The sequence below is a fragment of the Pipistrellus kuhlii genome, unplaced genomic scaffold (genome assembly GCF_014108245.1).
Source record: "Pipistrellus kuhlii isolate mPipKuh1 unplaced genomic scaffold, mPipKuh1.p scaffold_m20_p_53, whole genome shotgun sequence".
NCBI lineage: Eukaryota > Metazoa > Chordata > Mammalia > Chiroptera > Vespertilionidae > Pipistrellus > Pipistrellus kuhlii.
The window spans coordinates 404,879-421,871 of NW_023425555.1; the positions used below are offsets into that span (position 1 = coordinate 404,879).

A 16,993-nucleotide genomic window follows, 5' to 3' on the forward strand; every position below is an offset into this window, starting at 1 on the left:
GCACCGCGCTGTCATCACTGCACTCCGCTGCTTTTCCATCACAATGACAGTTTATGACTGTTCAGTAAACCATTCGGCCCGCGATTTAGGCTGGATTTTAGATTTTGGCCCCTTCTCTGATTGAGTTCGACACCCCTACACTAGATTGTGCCCTTAAAAATGGTTAAAATAGGCCCCGGCCAGTGTTGCTCAGTGGTTGAGCATCAACCCACAAACCAAGAGGTCACCGGTTCGATTCCCAGTCAGGGCACATGCCCAGGTTGCAGGCTCGTCCCCAACATGAGGGTGTGCAGGAGGCAGCTGTCAATAATTCCCTCTCGTCATTGATGTTTCTGTCTCCTTCCCTCTCCCTTCCTCTCTGAAATAAAATATTTTTTAAATGGAAAACTCTGTGATGTAGGTTTTAACACAATTTAAAAACAACAGCGTCAGCAGAAGAACCGGAAGCATGGCCCCACAGCAGCCGCTGCCGCGCGGTCTGGCCCCAGGCAGAGGGCAGCCCACGCCTGGGAACCCCCGCACCATCTCTGTGCTCTGGGACTGTGGATAAGACATTTCATCTCTTGGCACCCATACTCCTTGATCAGCAAAAACAACTAAATTAACCCCAATTCACTGCCCACTCTCAGGGGGTGGACAGATGAGAAATAGCAAAACACAGAATTCACAGAACAAGGAACTTGGGAACCAGTGCCACGGCCATCCTGGGCACCATCCAGACCCGCACGCATAGAAACGGGGTCTCTAAGAGGAGGGGGTGGGGTGGGGGCAGACCAGAGCGTGTTCACACACCCTCCTCTCCCAGCCCCTCGAACCCAGGACTCGCTCTGTGAAGGCAGCCTGGCCGCTGACCCTCAGACCTGGAGGAGTTTCTCCCTCTGAGCCTCAGCCTCCTTAACTCCGGGAAGCCTGCCTCTGGGAGCAGCGAGGAAAAGGAAGGGAAGCGTACGCAGCCCCCACAGAGGTCTCCGTGCAGCCTGCCCCTCACCTCTCACCCCTGTCGGAATTATGGGGACACAAGACTCAGCCTCCGCCCGAACGTTGGTTTTCCCCTAAAACATGGAGAATAGTGGATTCTTCCCGCTCGTCCCGGGGGGATTTTATGAAATAAGATTTTTTTTAATTTTATATTTTATTGAATTTTTACAGAGAGGAAGGGAAAGAGAGAGCTAGAAACGTCGATGAGAGAGAAACATCGACCAGTTACCTCTTGCACACTCCCTACCGGGGATGTGCCCGCAACCAATGTACATGCCCTTGACCGGAATCGAACCTGGGACCCTTCAGTCCGCAGACCGATGCTCTACCAATGAGCCAAACCGGCTTTGGCTGAAATAAGATTTTTTTTTAAAAAAGAGGGAATTAACAGCCAAAACCAGTTTGGCTCAATAGATAGAGCGTTGGCTTAGGGACTGGAAGGTCCCGGGTTCGATTCCGGTCAAGGGCATATACCTTGGTTGCGGGCATATCCCCAGTAGGGGGTGTGCAAGAGGCAGCTGATCGATGACTCTCTCTCATTGATGTTTCTAACTATCTCTCTCCCTTCCTCTCTGTAAAAAATCAATAAAATACATTAAAAAAAATAATAATAAAAAAAATAAATAAATAAAAAGAGGGAATTAACAGACTTGGCAAAAGACAAAATATAATGAGGCTTCCTTTAAATGTCTCGTCTTATACAAAATCTACATAACAGAGTTTTCCATTTTTAAAATATCTATTTCAGAGAGGAAGGGAGAGGGAAGGAGACAGAAACATCAATGATAAGAGAGAATTATTGACCGGCTGCCCCCCTTATTGGGAATCAAGCCCACGATCCGGGCCCGCCCTGACTGGGAATCGAACCGGTGACCTCTTGGTTCAATACCGGGGCCCTGGGTGGGTTGATGCTCAATCACCGGGTGCCTGGGTGGGAGAGCGAAGGGAAACTGTGACACCAGCGCTGTGCGTGGGAGAGGAACTGGGAAAACACCGAAAAGCCCTAACAACTGGCCATCGCTGTGACTCGGCGCTCAGCTCCTCATCGCGGGCTTTACCCTGAGCACAGAATCGGCCCTGCGGCCAAGGGCGGAGGCGTTTACCCGGGTGCTCACGCGAGGCACAAGCCAGAGGCTCACGGCTCAGCCGGTGCTTCTGGGAACTTACTGATGGAAACCATCACACAATCTAGTGCCACGGAAACACGCAGGCTCAGACAGAGGCGTGATGATGCGGCCCTAGCATGGCTTTAAATGTGTACTAGTATGTGTATGTGTTTATAAGGAATTCATACCCAGGTGGACAGAAGTAGAGATGCATATATAATTAATGCTCGGTCAGTTGGGTGTCATCCTGTGTACCAAACATTGCCCGTTGGATTCCTGATCAGGGCATATGCCTGGGGTTGTGGGCTCGATCCCCAGGAAGCCCAGCAATGTTTCGCTCTCTCTCTCCCTCTCCCTTTCTCTAAAAACTAATAAAACTACTTTTTAAAAGTATTTAGCTGTGTATGTGTGTAAGTTCACATTTGTACACAGTATGAAAGATACACACTAAGCCCTGACCGGTTTGGCTAAGTGGATAGAGTGTAGGCCTGCAGAGTCAGGGGTTCCGGGTTCGATTCCGGTCAAGGGCATGTACCTTGGTTGTGGGCACATCCCCAGGTGGGGGGTGTGCAGGAGGCAGTTCATCCATGTTATAACTCTCTCTCCCTCTCCCTTTCTCTCTGAAAAAGCATCAATAAGATGTATTTCTTTTTTAAAAGAAAGATACACACTAAAATGTAAGGTTATTCTGGTTAATCTTAGCTATGCATATTATAGGACTATTTTTTATTATCTGTCTGGTCTCTCGATTTCCTACAGTGACCATGTACTACTTGTGCCATTTTTTTTTTTTTTTTAAACAAAGCTATTCAAGATCAAGTACCCTGATCCCGGCCAGTGCCCGGCCCCACCCCTCAGCCTGGGCCCGGGCTCACCCTGGACGACGAGCCGCACGTCCTGGTGCTGGGAGCCCACTGCGTTGGTGACCACACAGCGGTACTGGCCCGCGTCCTCCTGCAGCGCCCGGTCCAGGTGCAGGCTGCCGTCCGCTCGGACAGAGTGCCGGCCGCCGGCAGGGAGCTGTGAGGGCGCGGAGCTCAGCTCGGAGCACAGGCCCCTCGGAGCCCTCCGAACCACACTGCCCGCCAGGCCCACAGGGCGCGGGCCGGGCCGAGAGAAGGCGGGGGAGCGGGGGGGAGGGGAGCTGCTCTGCCTGCTCAGCCCCACTCCTTCCCAAAGACTCAGGCAGGGGTAGTGGGCCTCACTGTGGGGCACAGCTATGGTAAGGTGACCAGACGTCCCGCTTTTGGCGGGACAGTCCCGATTTTCAACAATTTGTCCGCATCCCGCGGCGTTTCAAAAAAGTCCTGATTTTTGGAAAGAATCTTTTAAATCTTTTGGATGCGGGACAAATTGTTAAAAAGCGGGACGTCTGGTCACCTTAGGCCACGGTGTCTGCACAGGTTCAAGCCTCGGGCTGATGAGAGGCCACAGTCCTCTCGGGGCCACGTGCAAGCCCCAGCTGGAGGGCAGAGCCTCCCGCACAGTGATGGCCAGCAGCTGTGGTTGTGAGCGTGAACCTGTGGGCCGAACACGTGGCCCCGCTGCCTGAGTGACGTGGGCAGCAAGTAAACAAGGCCTGGCCAGGTGCATGGAACGTCTTGGCCACGCCCTTTCTGAGCCTCGTGGCATCGGCTACAAAATAAAGGCACGGCTTGTCATCCGTGGCGCTGCGGGGTCCCCAGCAGGGAAGCAGCGTCCCACCCAGACCCAGCTTTCCTCCTCTTGTCTGTCTTTTCTCATCCTTCACCGCCCCGACTCAGGGTCACCCCTGGCTGAGCTGGGGGGCACACAGGCGCCGTGCTGGCACCCCAATCCTCACCCCTAGAACATCCGTCATCCCACTCGCCCTTGACTAACTGGACAGGGCGAGGCACCTGACCCAAGCCGGGTGGATGGGGGTCTCCCCGGGAGGTCCCCCTGTCTGCTCTGCTCTGGGGCCCAGACAGCACCACCAGGACAGGGGTAGCGGGGGAGGGGTGAGGGCATCTCTTTAAAGCCTCCAGGACACAAGGACCCCGTGTGTCTGAGGATGGCGCTGAAGCACCGAGGGGAAGGAAGGCGCAGCGGCACAGGAAGAGAAGAAGGCGGGTAGAGAGCCACCGTGCGCCCAGCACCGAGCCAGGCAGCCGGGCGGCCCTTCAACCACACAGGTGGCTCCTCTGCCTGGAGCCAGGACGGCTGACCAGTGCGCGGTGTCTGTGCCCGGACAGTCCCGCTGCCCAGCCCTCAGCACTATGGAGGCCCAACCCCCTGCTGAGCTCCCAGGGGGCCGCCTCGGCAGGCCAGGAGAGCGGGGTGGGGAGCGCCCGGCCCGCGGCCTACGTCAGGCCCACGAATCCTTTGGTCCGGCCCTTCCAGGGCACGAGGGGCGAGGGAATCCAATGAGTGACCCAAAAGAGCCGTGGTTGGCAAACCCGGTTCTCAAGCCACATGCGGCTCTTTGGCCCCTTGAGGGTGGCTCTTCCAGAAAATACCACGGCCTGGGCGAGTCTATGTTGAAGAAGTGGCATTAGAAGTTTAAGTTTAAAAAATTTGGCTCTCCAAAGAAATTTCAGTCGTTGTACTGTTGATATTTGGCTCTGCTGACTATTGAGTTTGCCGACCCCTGGAACAGAGCCGGCTGGCTTTTAAGGTGATGCTGTTGCACGGCCCAGAACGATGGTATGAACATCCCAATGTTAAAAATGTTCCCCACTCCTGCTTCAGCGGGGACAGTGCTCTCGGCCCATCACCAGAGAAGGTTCCGGAGAGAGGCGGGAAGAGGGGGAGGAAGGAGGAGGCCCCTCTAGAACCAGGGAGCAGCAGAGCGGAGGCCGGGCTGTGAACCCGCAGCCCTCCCTCCCCGCTGCCGGCCCCGGGGCCACACTCACCGGCTGGCCGGCCCTGAGCCAGCGCCTCTCGGGGAAGGGCCTCCCGGCCAGGATGATGCAGGGCAGCGACACAGGCTGCCGCTCCAGCACCCGCACGGTGGGGGCGCTGCTAGCGATCTGAGGGGCGGCTGTGGGGAAGGACGGGGTGCTGCTCACACTGGGTCCCCGGGGCATCTGTGGGGACGGAGGCTCCACCCTCCCCGCCCCCGGGAACCTGCCCAGGAAGTGGCTCCCCTCGGATACCAGGCCGTGGACACATCTGTCCCAGAGGATGGGTGGTTATGGGGGGGCCTCCCTGGGTGTCCCCACCTCCTGCCTCCCGCCTCCCGCCTCCCCCGCCTCCCCAGATCCACCAGCGAACCGTGTCCCGTCACCAGGAGCCGGGTCTCCGCCTGGACCTTCCCAAAAACATTCTGTGCTTCACAGACGTAGACGGCCTGGTCTTCAGGGACCACACCTGAGGACGGGAGAGAGGTGGGCCTGGCTGTTGGGGGCCAGGGCACGGCTCCAGCCCCCACGGGCTCGGCTCCCCAGCTCAGAGGCAGCCCGTGGCACAGCCTGGCCCTGCCGGGGTCAGGTGGGGGGCTGGGATGGCAGAGAGGAGAGGGATGGGGGATAGGGCCGGGCTGTGGAAGGGCGAGAAGGCCTCAACCTGCTCATCTGTAGAATGGGGCTAATTCATCCATCCCTTTGCCTTGTAGTGGGACTGGGAAAAGGGTCAATAAGATGATGTGGACACTACGTCCAGCACCCAGCCTCGCACATGGCAAAGTGTAGCTTCAGCAGGGGTGGTGATGGCGATGATGATGATGACGATGGTGACGGTGGTAGTGATAGTGGTAATGGTGTTTGGAGGTGGTGATGGTGGTGGTGATTGGTGGTGGTGATTGGTGATGGTGATGGCGATTGGTGGTGATGGCAATTGTCGGTGGTGATGGCGATTGGTGGTGTGATGGTGATTGGTGGTGTGATGGCGATTGGTGGTGTGATGGTGGTTGGTGGTGTGATGGTGATTGGTGGTGTGATGGTGGTGGTGATGGTGATGGCGATGATGATGATGGTGATGACGGTGGTGGCTAACACCATAATATTAACCCAAGGTGGTAACACTGTCACTGTCATTACCATGACCAGTTCAGGGTGGTGAAATGACTTGGCCATTGCTGCCCAGTTAGTCATGACCCCAAATATCACCCATGGTCAGTGCTGGGCTCAGGGTCCTGCTCCCAGCCACCCAGACTGAGGCCACCCCGTCTCCCTTTCCCCCTCCCCCAGCTCCAAGCTCTTACTTTCAAAAAACAGCACTCCAGCCTCGGGCTGCCCGGTCCTGCTGCCCCGGCCGGGCTCCAGCGGCCGGCTGTCCCCCCGGCGCCAGGTGACCATGGGAGGCGGGCGGCCGGTGGCCCGACAGGCCAGGAGGGCGCTCCTGCCCAGCTCCACACTGACTTCCCGTGGCAGCTCCATCAGCTGGGGCGCATCTGCAGGGAGGGGCCCGTCACCGCGGCTGGACCAGCCCAGCCCCCAGGGGACTGCTCCCCCTCGTCCAGCCTGGCCGTGCGCCTGGGGGCTGAGTCAGGGCCCCGAGGCCACCCTGAGCTTGGTGGGGACCCCCTCCCCTGCACTCTCAGGGGCGTGAAGCTGCCCGCACGCCTTAGAGGCCTGTGCGGGCTCCAGGCAGAGTTCCGAGGACAGGGAGCTCTTGTGTCCTGGACTTGAGCGACCATCTCCACGGCCCCTTCGGTGACCGGCACCCCCACGGGCCGGCTTCGTGGGGGGCGGCTGCCATCCTTACTCTCCCCTCCACATCTTCCTGTTTGCGGGACTTTTTGTAACGAGCAGAGAAAACACCACTACACAACCACAACGCGCTGTGTATGAATAGCATGTCCAACGAGCACACTGGAGAGAAAGGCTGTAATTAATAATCACCACACCAGTGGGAGGAGGGAGGTCCATGGGGGGGAAATTCGACATCCGTAATACTGTAAATTATAAAGATAATTTTTTTATTTTTGTTATTTAAAAAATATATTCTTTTATTGATTTCAGAGAGGGAGAGGGAGAGAGAAACACCCATGATGAGAGAATCATTGATCGGCTGCCTCCTGCACACCCCACTCTGGAGATCGAGCTGGCAACCGGGGCCTGTGCCCTGATGGGGAATCGAACCGTGACCTTCTGGTTCATAGGTCAACGCTCAACCACTGAGCCACGCTGGCGGGGCATAAAAATAATTTTTAAAAAAAAATTACACCAGGACATTTCTGCACAGGCTTCCCTGCTCACCCGAGTTATAAAAAATGTAAACACACGGAAATGTCCCCTAATTTCTGCCCCTGCACCCCCAGCTCCCGGGCCCCTCCCCAAGGTCAGGGCCGCCATCAGAGAGCGGAGCTTCTTGCAGACCTTTCCTCTGAGTGCCTCTTGTTTCACCATCAGGAGGACAGAGTTCTTTCCCAAACAGACTCTCACCGTCCTGGGCCTGCAGCGGGCCAGCAGCGGGCCCCTCTCCAGCCAGGTCCCGCCCGGCCTGCAGCCGCTGGACACCGGCCCCGGGCCCGGCCTCAGCCCCGGGGCCAGAAGCCCCACCTTTTGTTCCGCTTCACATCCCGCGGCACGGAAAACACCCGCCTCCCTGATCCTTCCATCTCCTTCCAGAAATGGCCCCGTCCGTCCAAGCCATGACGTCAGACTCCCTCCGGCCTCGGGATTAGGAACGCCATTTGGAAAATTCCAGGGAGGAAGATGGGCTTGGACTCCCTCAGCCTCAGACACCACCCACGCCTCTTTCTTCTCGGGCCTCCAGCTGAGACTCAGAATCTCAGAAAGCCTCTGCCCCCGGCTGGTCTCTGATGGGTCCCTGAGCCTGGGCCTGGGGGCATGACTCTGGCATCCTCCCACCCCCCAAAGCCTGCCTCTCCACCCCACTCCGCCTGCCTGCGGGACTCAGCCCCAAGCCCCCTCCTCCAGGCAGGCCTCCCAGCTACCCTCCCTAGCTCCCTCCTTAGACCCCAAACAGCCCGACTGCCTCCCGAATCTGGGCGATTGTGAGGCGCACACTCTTCCTCCTGCTCCTCCAAGGCCCAAACTTTCCCCTGAGACGGGGCAGACCCTCATCACGATAAGCAAAGAACACGTATCAAGGGCAGCATTTCAAATGCCTCCTAAGTGCCAGGCATGGCGAGCGTGCTTCCGGGAATGGGACTTCATTCATGGCCTCAGCAGGCTTAGGACGTGGTAGCACAGCACAGTGCCCCATTTTACAGATGAGGAAACTGAGGGCCAGGGAGCTGAGAGAACCCGCCCAAGAGCACGACGTCACGTCAGTGGCAGAACCCGCCCAAGAGCACGACGTCACGTCAGTGGCAGAGCCCAGGTCGGGCTGCTGCGGAGGCCAGGCTCTCAGACACCCCTGCCTCCCCCATGCGCTCGGGGACAACGTGGCCGAGGCCCCGGCCAGAGCCGCACCGGCTCCCACGTCCCCTCTCGGGGTGAATCCAGCGCAGCCAATCCCAGACTCAGACCCTGCCCGCAACACTGTGACTCACCCTCCTCGGAAGCTGCCCCCCACCCTCACCTGGAGCCCCCAAAAGGCGGCCCCCAGAATCTTCGGATGCCAGAGCCGAAGGTCCCCTGGGCCTCACTGGCCAGAAGGGGGGGGGGGGGTGTGGCCCTGAGTCCTGCAGCACAGGGGGCGGGAGGGGGTGGGGGTGAGGGCCAGGCTGCTGCCCAGCCTTCCTCCCGGGGCCTCGTGCGTGAGCTCAGCCATCGGCTCTCAGGCTCCCAGTGCCCTCCTCACTGCGCCCAGGGGACCCTCTGCACAACCCGGGGGGACAGGGAGTGGCCCCCCACCATCTCCCTTCACGTTGGCCTCGGGCAGGGTTCGGGCAGGAGCTTCGGATGCTCAGAGACGGCAGGACGTGGCGGCAGTGGCAGGGCCCCGGGGACAGGCGGCGGGGGAGGCTGCAGTGCGTGTGGGGAGGTCTGTGTGGTGACCCGGAGCGGCCAGGAGAGAGCAGGGCCCCACGGAGGGACCCCGCCACCGGCCCAGGAGGGGGCAGGACAGGAGGGCCCGCCACCTGGAGGGCTGCCCGCACCTCCTGCGGGGCCTCCCACCCCCTCCGCCTCCCCCTCCCGGCCTCTCACCTCAGAGCCGCGGAGGGCGCCGCTGACGGGACCCAGCTGTGGGGATTTCCCGGGGGAAAGGCCCCGTGGATGCCAACAGCCACCAAGAAGTAACTCTAGAGGCACTCGCTGCCCTCCTCCCGCTCGATCCCCAGGCCAGGGGCACCAGCCTGCAGGCCCACACCCCGGGGGACCCTTCACCACTCTGGGCCTCAGTTTCCCCACTGTAGCAGGGTCAGTCTATTTTTACCCTGGTGGAATACCGTAAGGTTCGGGGCTTTCCCATCCTTTGAGACCCTGTAGCCACCCCATCTCCTCGGCCACCCCCTCCCCATCCCATGGCCTGGAGCCCTGGGCAGGAGTGTAGTCAGCCTTGACTCGGTCTGACCAGGAGGAGGGAGAGGTCTCAGGCCCGAAGACGATGCGATGGGCAAGGTGGACCCCACAGGAGGCGGGACTAAGAAGCAGGGACTGAGAGGAGAGGCCAGAGAGAGGGGTGGGTACTCATCCATTTAGAGAGAGATGAGCCGGCGAACATAACTCACCTCCAAGCAGGTCTTTCAAGTCACAGAAAAGGCACTGACCTTGGGGAGGGGTGCCCGCCCCAGGGTCAGTCCCCAGCCATGGCACACACCAGTGTACCCCCCTCTGCCTCAATGGGCCCCCGTCAGCCCCCCTGGCCTATTGCACGTGTACCAAACATTACCCACGCAAGCCCTGAGCAAAACACGTCATCTCGTCCCATCTCCCAAGGACCCATGAGCGAGGTCTGCTGCTATTGTCCCATTTCACAGACGAGGAAAGCAGGGCTGGAGAGGTAACCCATTTGGCCCAATAAGCACAGAAGCGGATGGCTGCAGGCCAGGTCCCAGCTGATGCCAGCGGCTGCCGCTGGTCCACAGCGGGAGGCTGCCCTCCTCAGCGCCCGGCGCCACCAGGAGGTTCCCCGGCAGGAGGTGGGCACGGCACCCACCTGTTTTGGCGGGGGGTGCCTCCGCCAGCCCGGCCGGGAAGGCTGGCCACAGCTGCCACCCAGATGGGCGGGATTTCAATTTCCCACCACGGCCGCCAGCCCAAGCGCCGCACAGGAGCTGGGCCACCGTCCACCACTGCCCTGACCTAAAGGCCATAGGCCAAGTGGCACAGTGCCCCAGCCGGCCGTGAGGATGCCAGCTGCCTGCCTCTCCGACATGGGGAGGCGGCCCCAACGGCCCGGGCCGCATGTCAGCCTGGACCCCACAGAAAAAGGCTCTGCTGAAAAGAAATCAGACAGAGGGCAAAGGACGATGCCCGCAGGAATGCCCAGTGCAGCCACCCTGGAACAGCCTCGCTACCCACCCAGAATAAGACGGTGGCCCTGAGCTGGCCTTTCTTCCCTCTCCCTCACACAACATCTCAGAGAGACCTCAGACGGGGAGCCTGAGCCTCAGCACGGAAAGAGAGATGAACGAACCGGTTCTAAGTGGAGCCGGCCAGGGATTGAGAAATAATAGAAAGAAAGAGACCAGATAGAAAGAAAGAAGCAAAGCTGGGAGCCAGGTGGGACGCCATTCTCTCTGATGGAGAGGCAAGGATGACTCAACCCATACATCGCATTTATTTTATACCCCAAATACCAGGAAGTAACACCCAAACTTAGGATCAAAGGAGCTCATTTGCATTCTAAAGTAGGCCCTAGCATTCCTGGCGCTTGACTGGATTTACATATCTAGACCCACACCTGGGCTGATATGAAGGCCAAGCTGATTACACTCTCCGCCATCTTGGAAATGTGTATCCAAGATGCGGCTCTGCCAATCATCTTGAACTCAGCTGACAATTTAAAGAAATGCCCGTGTGCCTTCCCAGGCGGCCCTCTACAATCGTCCCTCGTTTAATAAGCAGTCACGGTGGGCCCACATGTGTGCCTGATGTCACTGAGCCCTCACAGCCACCCAGTAAAGAAGTAGTTTGGCCCAGCGCCAGTGTGGCTCAGTGGTTGAGCATTGACCATGCGCCGAGAGGTCACCAGTTCCATTCCCGGTCAGGGCACATGCTGGAGTTGTGGACTCAATCCCCAGTAGGGGGCGTGCAAGAGGCAGCTGACTGATGTTGATGCTTCTCTCATCAATATTCCTGTCTCCCTCTAACTCCATCTCTCTCAACCATCAACAAAAACATATTTTTTTTTAAAAGAAAGGGGTATGCTCGCTCTCTCTCTTTTTCTCCCTCTCTCTCTCATCTCCTTACTCCTGGGAGAGCCATGTCCCGAGAAGCTGCAGAAGCCCACGTGGTTAGGTCCTGAGGCTTCCCCCCAGCAGCCACGTGAGCGAGCCAGAACCTGAGCCTCCAGAACGAAGAGGGAAAACATGTTCATTATGTTAAGCCTCAAAGTTTGGGGGCAATGGGGCCCGGGGAGAGGTCATACAGCAGGGAGGGCGTGGGGGGCACATGGTGATGGACGGGGACTTGGCTTGGGGTGGTGAACACACAGCACCGTGTACAGACGACGTGTTCTGGAACTGCACCTAAAACCCGTGTCGCCCAATAAACTTCATAAAAAGGAACAAAAGAGCCCTGGCCGGTTTGGTTCCGTGGAGAGAGCGTCAGCCTGAGGACTGAGAGATCCCGGGTTCGATTCCGGTCAAGGGTACATGCCTAGGTGCATGCCCAGTAGGGGGCGTGCAGGAGGCAGCTGATCAATGATTCTCTCTCATGACTAATTTTTCTATCTCTCTCCCTTCCTCTCTGAAATCAATTCATAAAAATAAAAGGGGAACAAAGAGGTCATGCATACACCATCTCCCTCGGACCCCCCTCGTCCCCAGGTGTCCGGGACCCACATGACGCAGACTCCGCACTGGCCGGCTACCGGGAGGGGTTCTCTCCTCCCAGCTCAGTGGAGGGGGTGAGGGGGGAACAGGCGGGGTCAGGCCAACACTCACGTCCAACCTCCAGCCGGATCTCCGCAGAGGCGGCGCCCAGCTCGCTGACGGCTCGGCAGGTGTAGAGGCCGGCATCCCTCTCCCGCGCCACCGGGATCCGCAGCGTGCGGGAGCCGGAGTCCTCGGCGCCCAGGATCATCTCGAGGCCCTCTGGACCCGAGAGGAGAACACATCAGGCACGCCTGGCCGCACCCCAGCCTCTCCTGCCCCGCACAGGCCGCGGCCGGGGCAGGCGGGGGAGGTTCCCCCGAAAGTCTGGGAACAGTGTGGGTTTTGCCAGAGGAAAAGAGTTCGGTGACAGGGAGGAGGCGGTTGTAGGTTGGTGGATGATGGTGGCAATGTCCCTAACGTAAGGTGACCAGACGTCCCGCTTTTGGCGGGACAGTCCTGATTTTTAATAATTTGTCCCGCGGAGTTTTAAAAAAGTCCCGATTTTTGGAAAGAATGCACGACAAGCTAGGGAACGGCGGGAGAACGGGAAGGGAATATACGGTTTTCCGGCGGCCACATGGCTATGTAGCCAGGATATGAGTTTTATATTATTTTTTATAATTTTATAATGCAAAACTTTAGTAATAACAAATAATTGTTGAGAACTGATTATCGAGAACTGCTTATCAAAGTTCGCATTGTTGATCAGTTGTTAGAATTCACTCAAATAAGAAATATGCCAAAGAATAAAATAATACTATAGATGATTTTATTTATTATATTTGTAAATTTTACTTACGTTGAAATTTAAAAATATATATATTACATTACTATTTTTGCGTTCTATGAAAATTTTGTTGCTCCATAGAGACCAAATTTTTAATCAAGAACCCTCCCCCCCCTCAATGGTGTCCCGCTTTACCAATGTTAAAATCTGGTCACCTTACCCTAATGCCACTGAACTACACCTAACCACGGTGAAGATGGTGAACTATTTCTGTGTCTTTTACCAAATCACACCTTTAAAGTCAGCACCACTCAGCCTGGCCCCTGAGCCCCCGCTGAGCCGGAGTGAGGCCCGTCAGTCTCCCTCCGTAACAGGCTCTCCACCCAAACACGCCTGGGCCTCCCTGCTGGGTCCCCACCCTCTGCCCCGGGACCGGCTCTGGGAGGGGCCTGGTCACCCCGGGATGATCACACAGCCCCATGCCTGCCTCTCTGAGGCCGACCCCGGACATCCACCCGGAGGCCCCATTATTTCTCCTCTGGGCTGCTGGCTGACAGACTCCCTGATTCTGATCCCCTTTTAACGTGCAATCTTTCATTTGTGGTAAAACATACATCACACACGTTTTTGTAAGCTTGTGTTGGAAGCTGCCCATGGTCTCACCAGCAGAGAGGTGTGGACCAGGAGCCCGGAATGCCGCTGAGCATGGAGCCCTGGCAAAACTCAGAGCTCAAGACCACGGCAGCTGAAGCTACTTCCCGACCGGACAGCCCCGTAAATCCTTACTGATAAGATAGTCTGCCTGTTACTGGAATTGCCTGCCTAAGGGCTATAGGTGGATCCCAAACTGAATAAAAGGATGGCGAGGCCTGAGCCCAAGCGGAGTCCTTCCTCTTGCCTTGGACTCCTGCCTGGACCCCCAATTTCCAAATGATTGTTTCTTGTCTCATCTCTGTCATTTGCACTCGGCCCTTCTCCAGAGCTTGAACCCTGAACCACGTGGGACATGGGTTCAGTGCCCAATCCGTGGCATGAAGTGCATTCCCAGCGCCGTGCTCCCATCACCGCATCCCCCCTCAGAGCTCCCTCAGCTTCCCCAGCGGAAACTGTGCCCACTGGATGAATCCCGGCTCACCTCCCGCCCCCGCGGCCACCAGGCTACTTCCCGTCCCTACGGGTGAGCATGCTCTCGGGACCTGTGTCAGTGCAATCAGGTAACACAGTGTTTCCCAAATTTCTCTCACGATGAGGATCACCTGGTGGAGCTGTTAAACTACAGATTCCTGAGTCCCCACTGAGAAGCGCTAAACTAGAATTTTGGGGAACAAATAGGTAAAATTGTATACTTAACTAGTGCTCTAAGCTTAGATTTTTCCTATATGTTTCCCAAAATTCTAGTTGAGCGCTTCTCAGTGGGGATTCAAGAATCTGTAGTTTAACAGCTCCACCAGGTGATCCTCATCGTGAGAGAAGTTTGGGAAACACTGAGTAATATGTGCTTCCCGTGCCTGGCTTATTTCACTGAGCATGATGTTTTCAAGGTCATCCGTGTTGTATCAGAATTTCATTCTTTCCTCTTTGTCTTTTTCTGATTCTTTTTCACAAATTAAAAAGGCTGTGGCAAAAAAACACAGAACGTAAAATTCGCCATCTTCACCACGGTTATGTGTACACTTCCGTGGGGTTAAATACGCTCACACGGTCACACACGGGGACTCCATTCCTTTTTAAGGGTAAACAGCACCTTTTACAGAGGCTCCAGGGCGGGGCGGGAGGGCTCTCAGCGGGAACGCACAGGGATGCGGGCCCTGAGTCAGGGGTCCGGAGGCCCCTGCCACCCCCGGCTGGTGCCCGGGGCGGATGCTCAGAGCAGCTCCCGCACCCATGGGCAGTCTGAGTTAGCGCCTGCCTTTCTGAAGGCCCAGGCGGCAGACAGGGCTGCAGAGGATGGGTGTGTCCAGGTGGGGGCGCCGCGGGGGCTCAGGCTGGGCCTGGAGAAGGAGCCCAGGGTCTGAGGCAGCAGCCCCCCTCCCCCCGCGGGTGGGTGCGAGGAACAGCTCCTGCCAAGCCAACCGCCAGCGGGGTGTCCAGCACCGAGGACACACTCCACACCGTGAACCCCAAGAGCCAGGAACAGCCGTGGCTCCTCCTCCGTCTCCGGGCAGCCCCGCACTGCCCGCCGCCTCCAGGAGCGCCGAGCGCAGACAGGCACCGGGCCCGTCCCGGACACTCGGCTTGTGTGGACTCATCTCGGGCTCACCACCATCTGGGGTTCCCTCGTCTCCCACGCACGGAGCCACTCAGAGACGCCACGGCCCTCGCCCACGGCGCCCCGGGAGCCGGAACCAGACCGGCCCCTGACTCCTGACGGCCCTGCCTCGTGGACTGGGGGCGGGGGGTGAGGGCTGCTGAACGGGCCGTTTCTCCCCAGACACCCCAGCGGCTGTTCCCCCAGGCCCTCTCCCCACCCCACGTACCTCGATACCAGATGAGCCGGGGCGGTGGAGCCCCGGACGCCTCGCACGCCAGCACGGCCTCCTGGCCCACGGCGGCGAGCACCACGGCCTGGACGGCGGAGACCGAGGGCGGGTCTGGGGGGGCAGAGGGGAGATTTGGTGCCAGCTCCCTAGACTGGGAATGTGGCTTCCACAGCCTGCGGTGGGAGGGGACAGAGGGGGTGCGGGCACGCTGCCTCCTCCCCATCCCCCCGCCTCACCCCCATCCCCCCGCCTCGGGACAGGAACCCGGGAAATGTATCCCACCCAGGGCCTGCACCTAAAGCCACTCACCCCTGGACCGACCCCTCTCGTCCTCACCGGACCTGCCAAACCTTACAAACGCCTCTGTGGGATGCCAGCTGCTCCCGGCCCCGCGCCCCCCAGCCCTCGCCCCACGCCAGCCTCCGGGCGGCCCCTGGAGCACCCAGGACCCCTTCTGGCCTCAGGGCCCTCCCCCTCCGGGCCCTCTGCCTGCAATCCTGCCCCATCCCGCCCCTCACGGAGGCCCCAGCGGATCCTGTGTGTGACAGGCTCCCCGCACCGCACCCCCTCCTGCCCGTCACCCATCGCTCACCCCACCCTGCTCTACGCACCCTCCCACCCAAAGTGCCTTCCGTGTCTGTTTTGTGCCTCCCCACCAGACAGGGGCCTGTGTCACCGCTGTGTCCCCACTGCCTGGCACGTAGCAGCTGCTCAATAAGCATTTGTGGATGGGAGGGAGGGGGGGGCGGAGGGAGGAGGGAGGAGGGAGAACGGAGGAGGGAGGGAGGGAGGGAGGAAGAAGGGGAGGAAGAAGGAGAGAGGGAGGTGGGAGGGAGGGAGGAAGGGAGGGAGGGGGGAGACCGGAGGAGGGAGGGAGGGAGGAGGGAGGAGGGAGAACGGAGGAGGGAGGGAGGGAGGGAGGGAGGGAGGGTTAGGTGATCTGCCCAAGGTCACACAGCCTGACGGGCAGAGGCAGGGGGGAGGGAGGGAGGAGGGAGGGAAGAAGAGAGAGAGAGAGGGAGGGAGAGAGGCAGGAAGGGAGGAAGGGAGGGAGGGGGGGAGGCAGGGAGGGAAGAAGGGAGGGAGGGAGGTCCCTCCCCCAGATGCCCGTGGCCCAAGTACCTGTGTGGTAGAGGGTGACGGTCTCCTCGTCGCTGCCAACCTCGTTAGCAGCCTGGCAGCTGTAATTCCCAGCATCCTCTGGGGCCAGTCCCTGAATGATGAGGGTTCCCTGGCCATCCACGTGGATTCTGGAGTCGCGGTCAACAGCAAGGGGCTGATCAGGTTGGGTCCCTCCGGTCATCGTCAATAACAAATTCACTAGCGTCGCCAGGGACCCTCCCCCCGCACCGCCCTGCCGAGCTGTGCGCTCAGCGCTTCGCACGCATGGTTTGTTTTCATTCATGAGGCTCAGAGAGGTTGGGTGATCTGCCCAAGGTCACACAGCCTGACGGGCAGAGGCAGGATCCAAGCACAGGTCAGGTTTCCCAAGTGCCTGGCTCCTGAGCCTCGGGTGAGCCCAGGAGGACGGCAGGACAATGCTGCTCCCCACTTAGGGCTAAGAGGGCTGAGGCTGGGACAGGTCCCTCAGGGTCCTGGTCCCCCGGTTCCCAGTCCCACAGCCCCGGGCCCTGGGCCCTCACCTGCTGTCCTCTCGCAGGGTGTGACCGTCCCGGCTCCAGGAGATGTGGGGGGCAGGGAGCCCAGAGGCCGAGCAGCTGACCCTCACCTCCACGCCCTGGGAGAGGCGCTGGGACCGGCTGTGGATGCGGACCTTCGGGGCCTCTGGGGTTCAGAGCGGGCAGGCAGGACCGAGGCTGTCAGAGCAGCCAGGCTGACCTGGCCCCCA

At 59.0% G+C, this 16,993-nt stretch overlaps 1 protein-coding gene across 1 annotated transcript in view; it reads right to left on the minus strand.

The window, feature by feature from the left end:
- HMCN2 (hemicentin 2) overlaps positions 1-16,993 on the minus strand; it is a 128,630-nt gene that overhangs the window by 77,192 nt on the left and 34,445 nt on the right. The window contains 8 exon segments of the mRNA XM_045573639.1: positions 2,960-3,104; positions 4,958-5,085; positions 5,319-5,414; positions 6,247-6,435; positions 12,007-12,156; positions 15,142-15,255; positions 16,267-16,394; positions 16,788-16,929. Of these exon segments, the coding sequence (XP_045429595.1) occupies positions 2,960-3,104; positions 4,958-5,085; positions 5,319-5,414; positions 6,247-6,435; positions 12,007-12,156; positions 15,142-15,255; positions 16,267-16,394; positions 16,788-16,929 (1,092 nt within the window).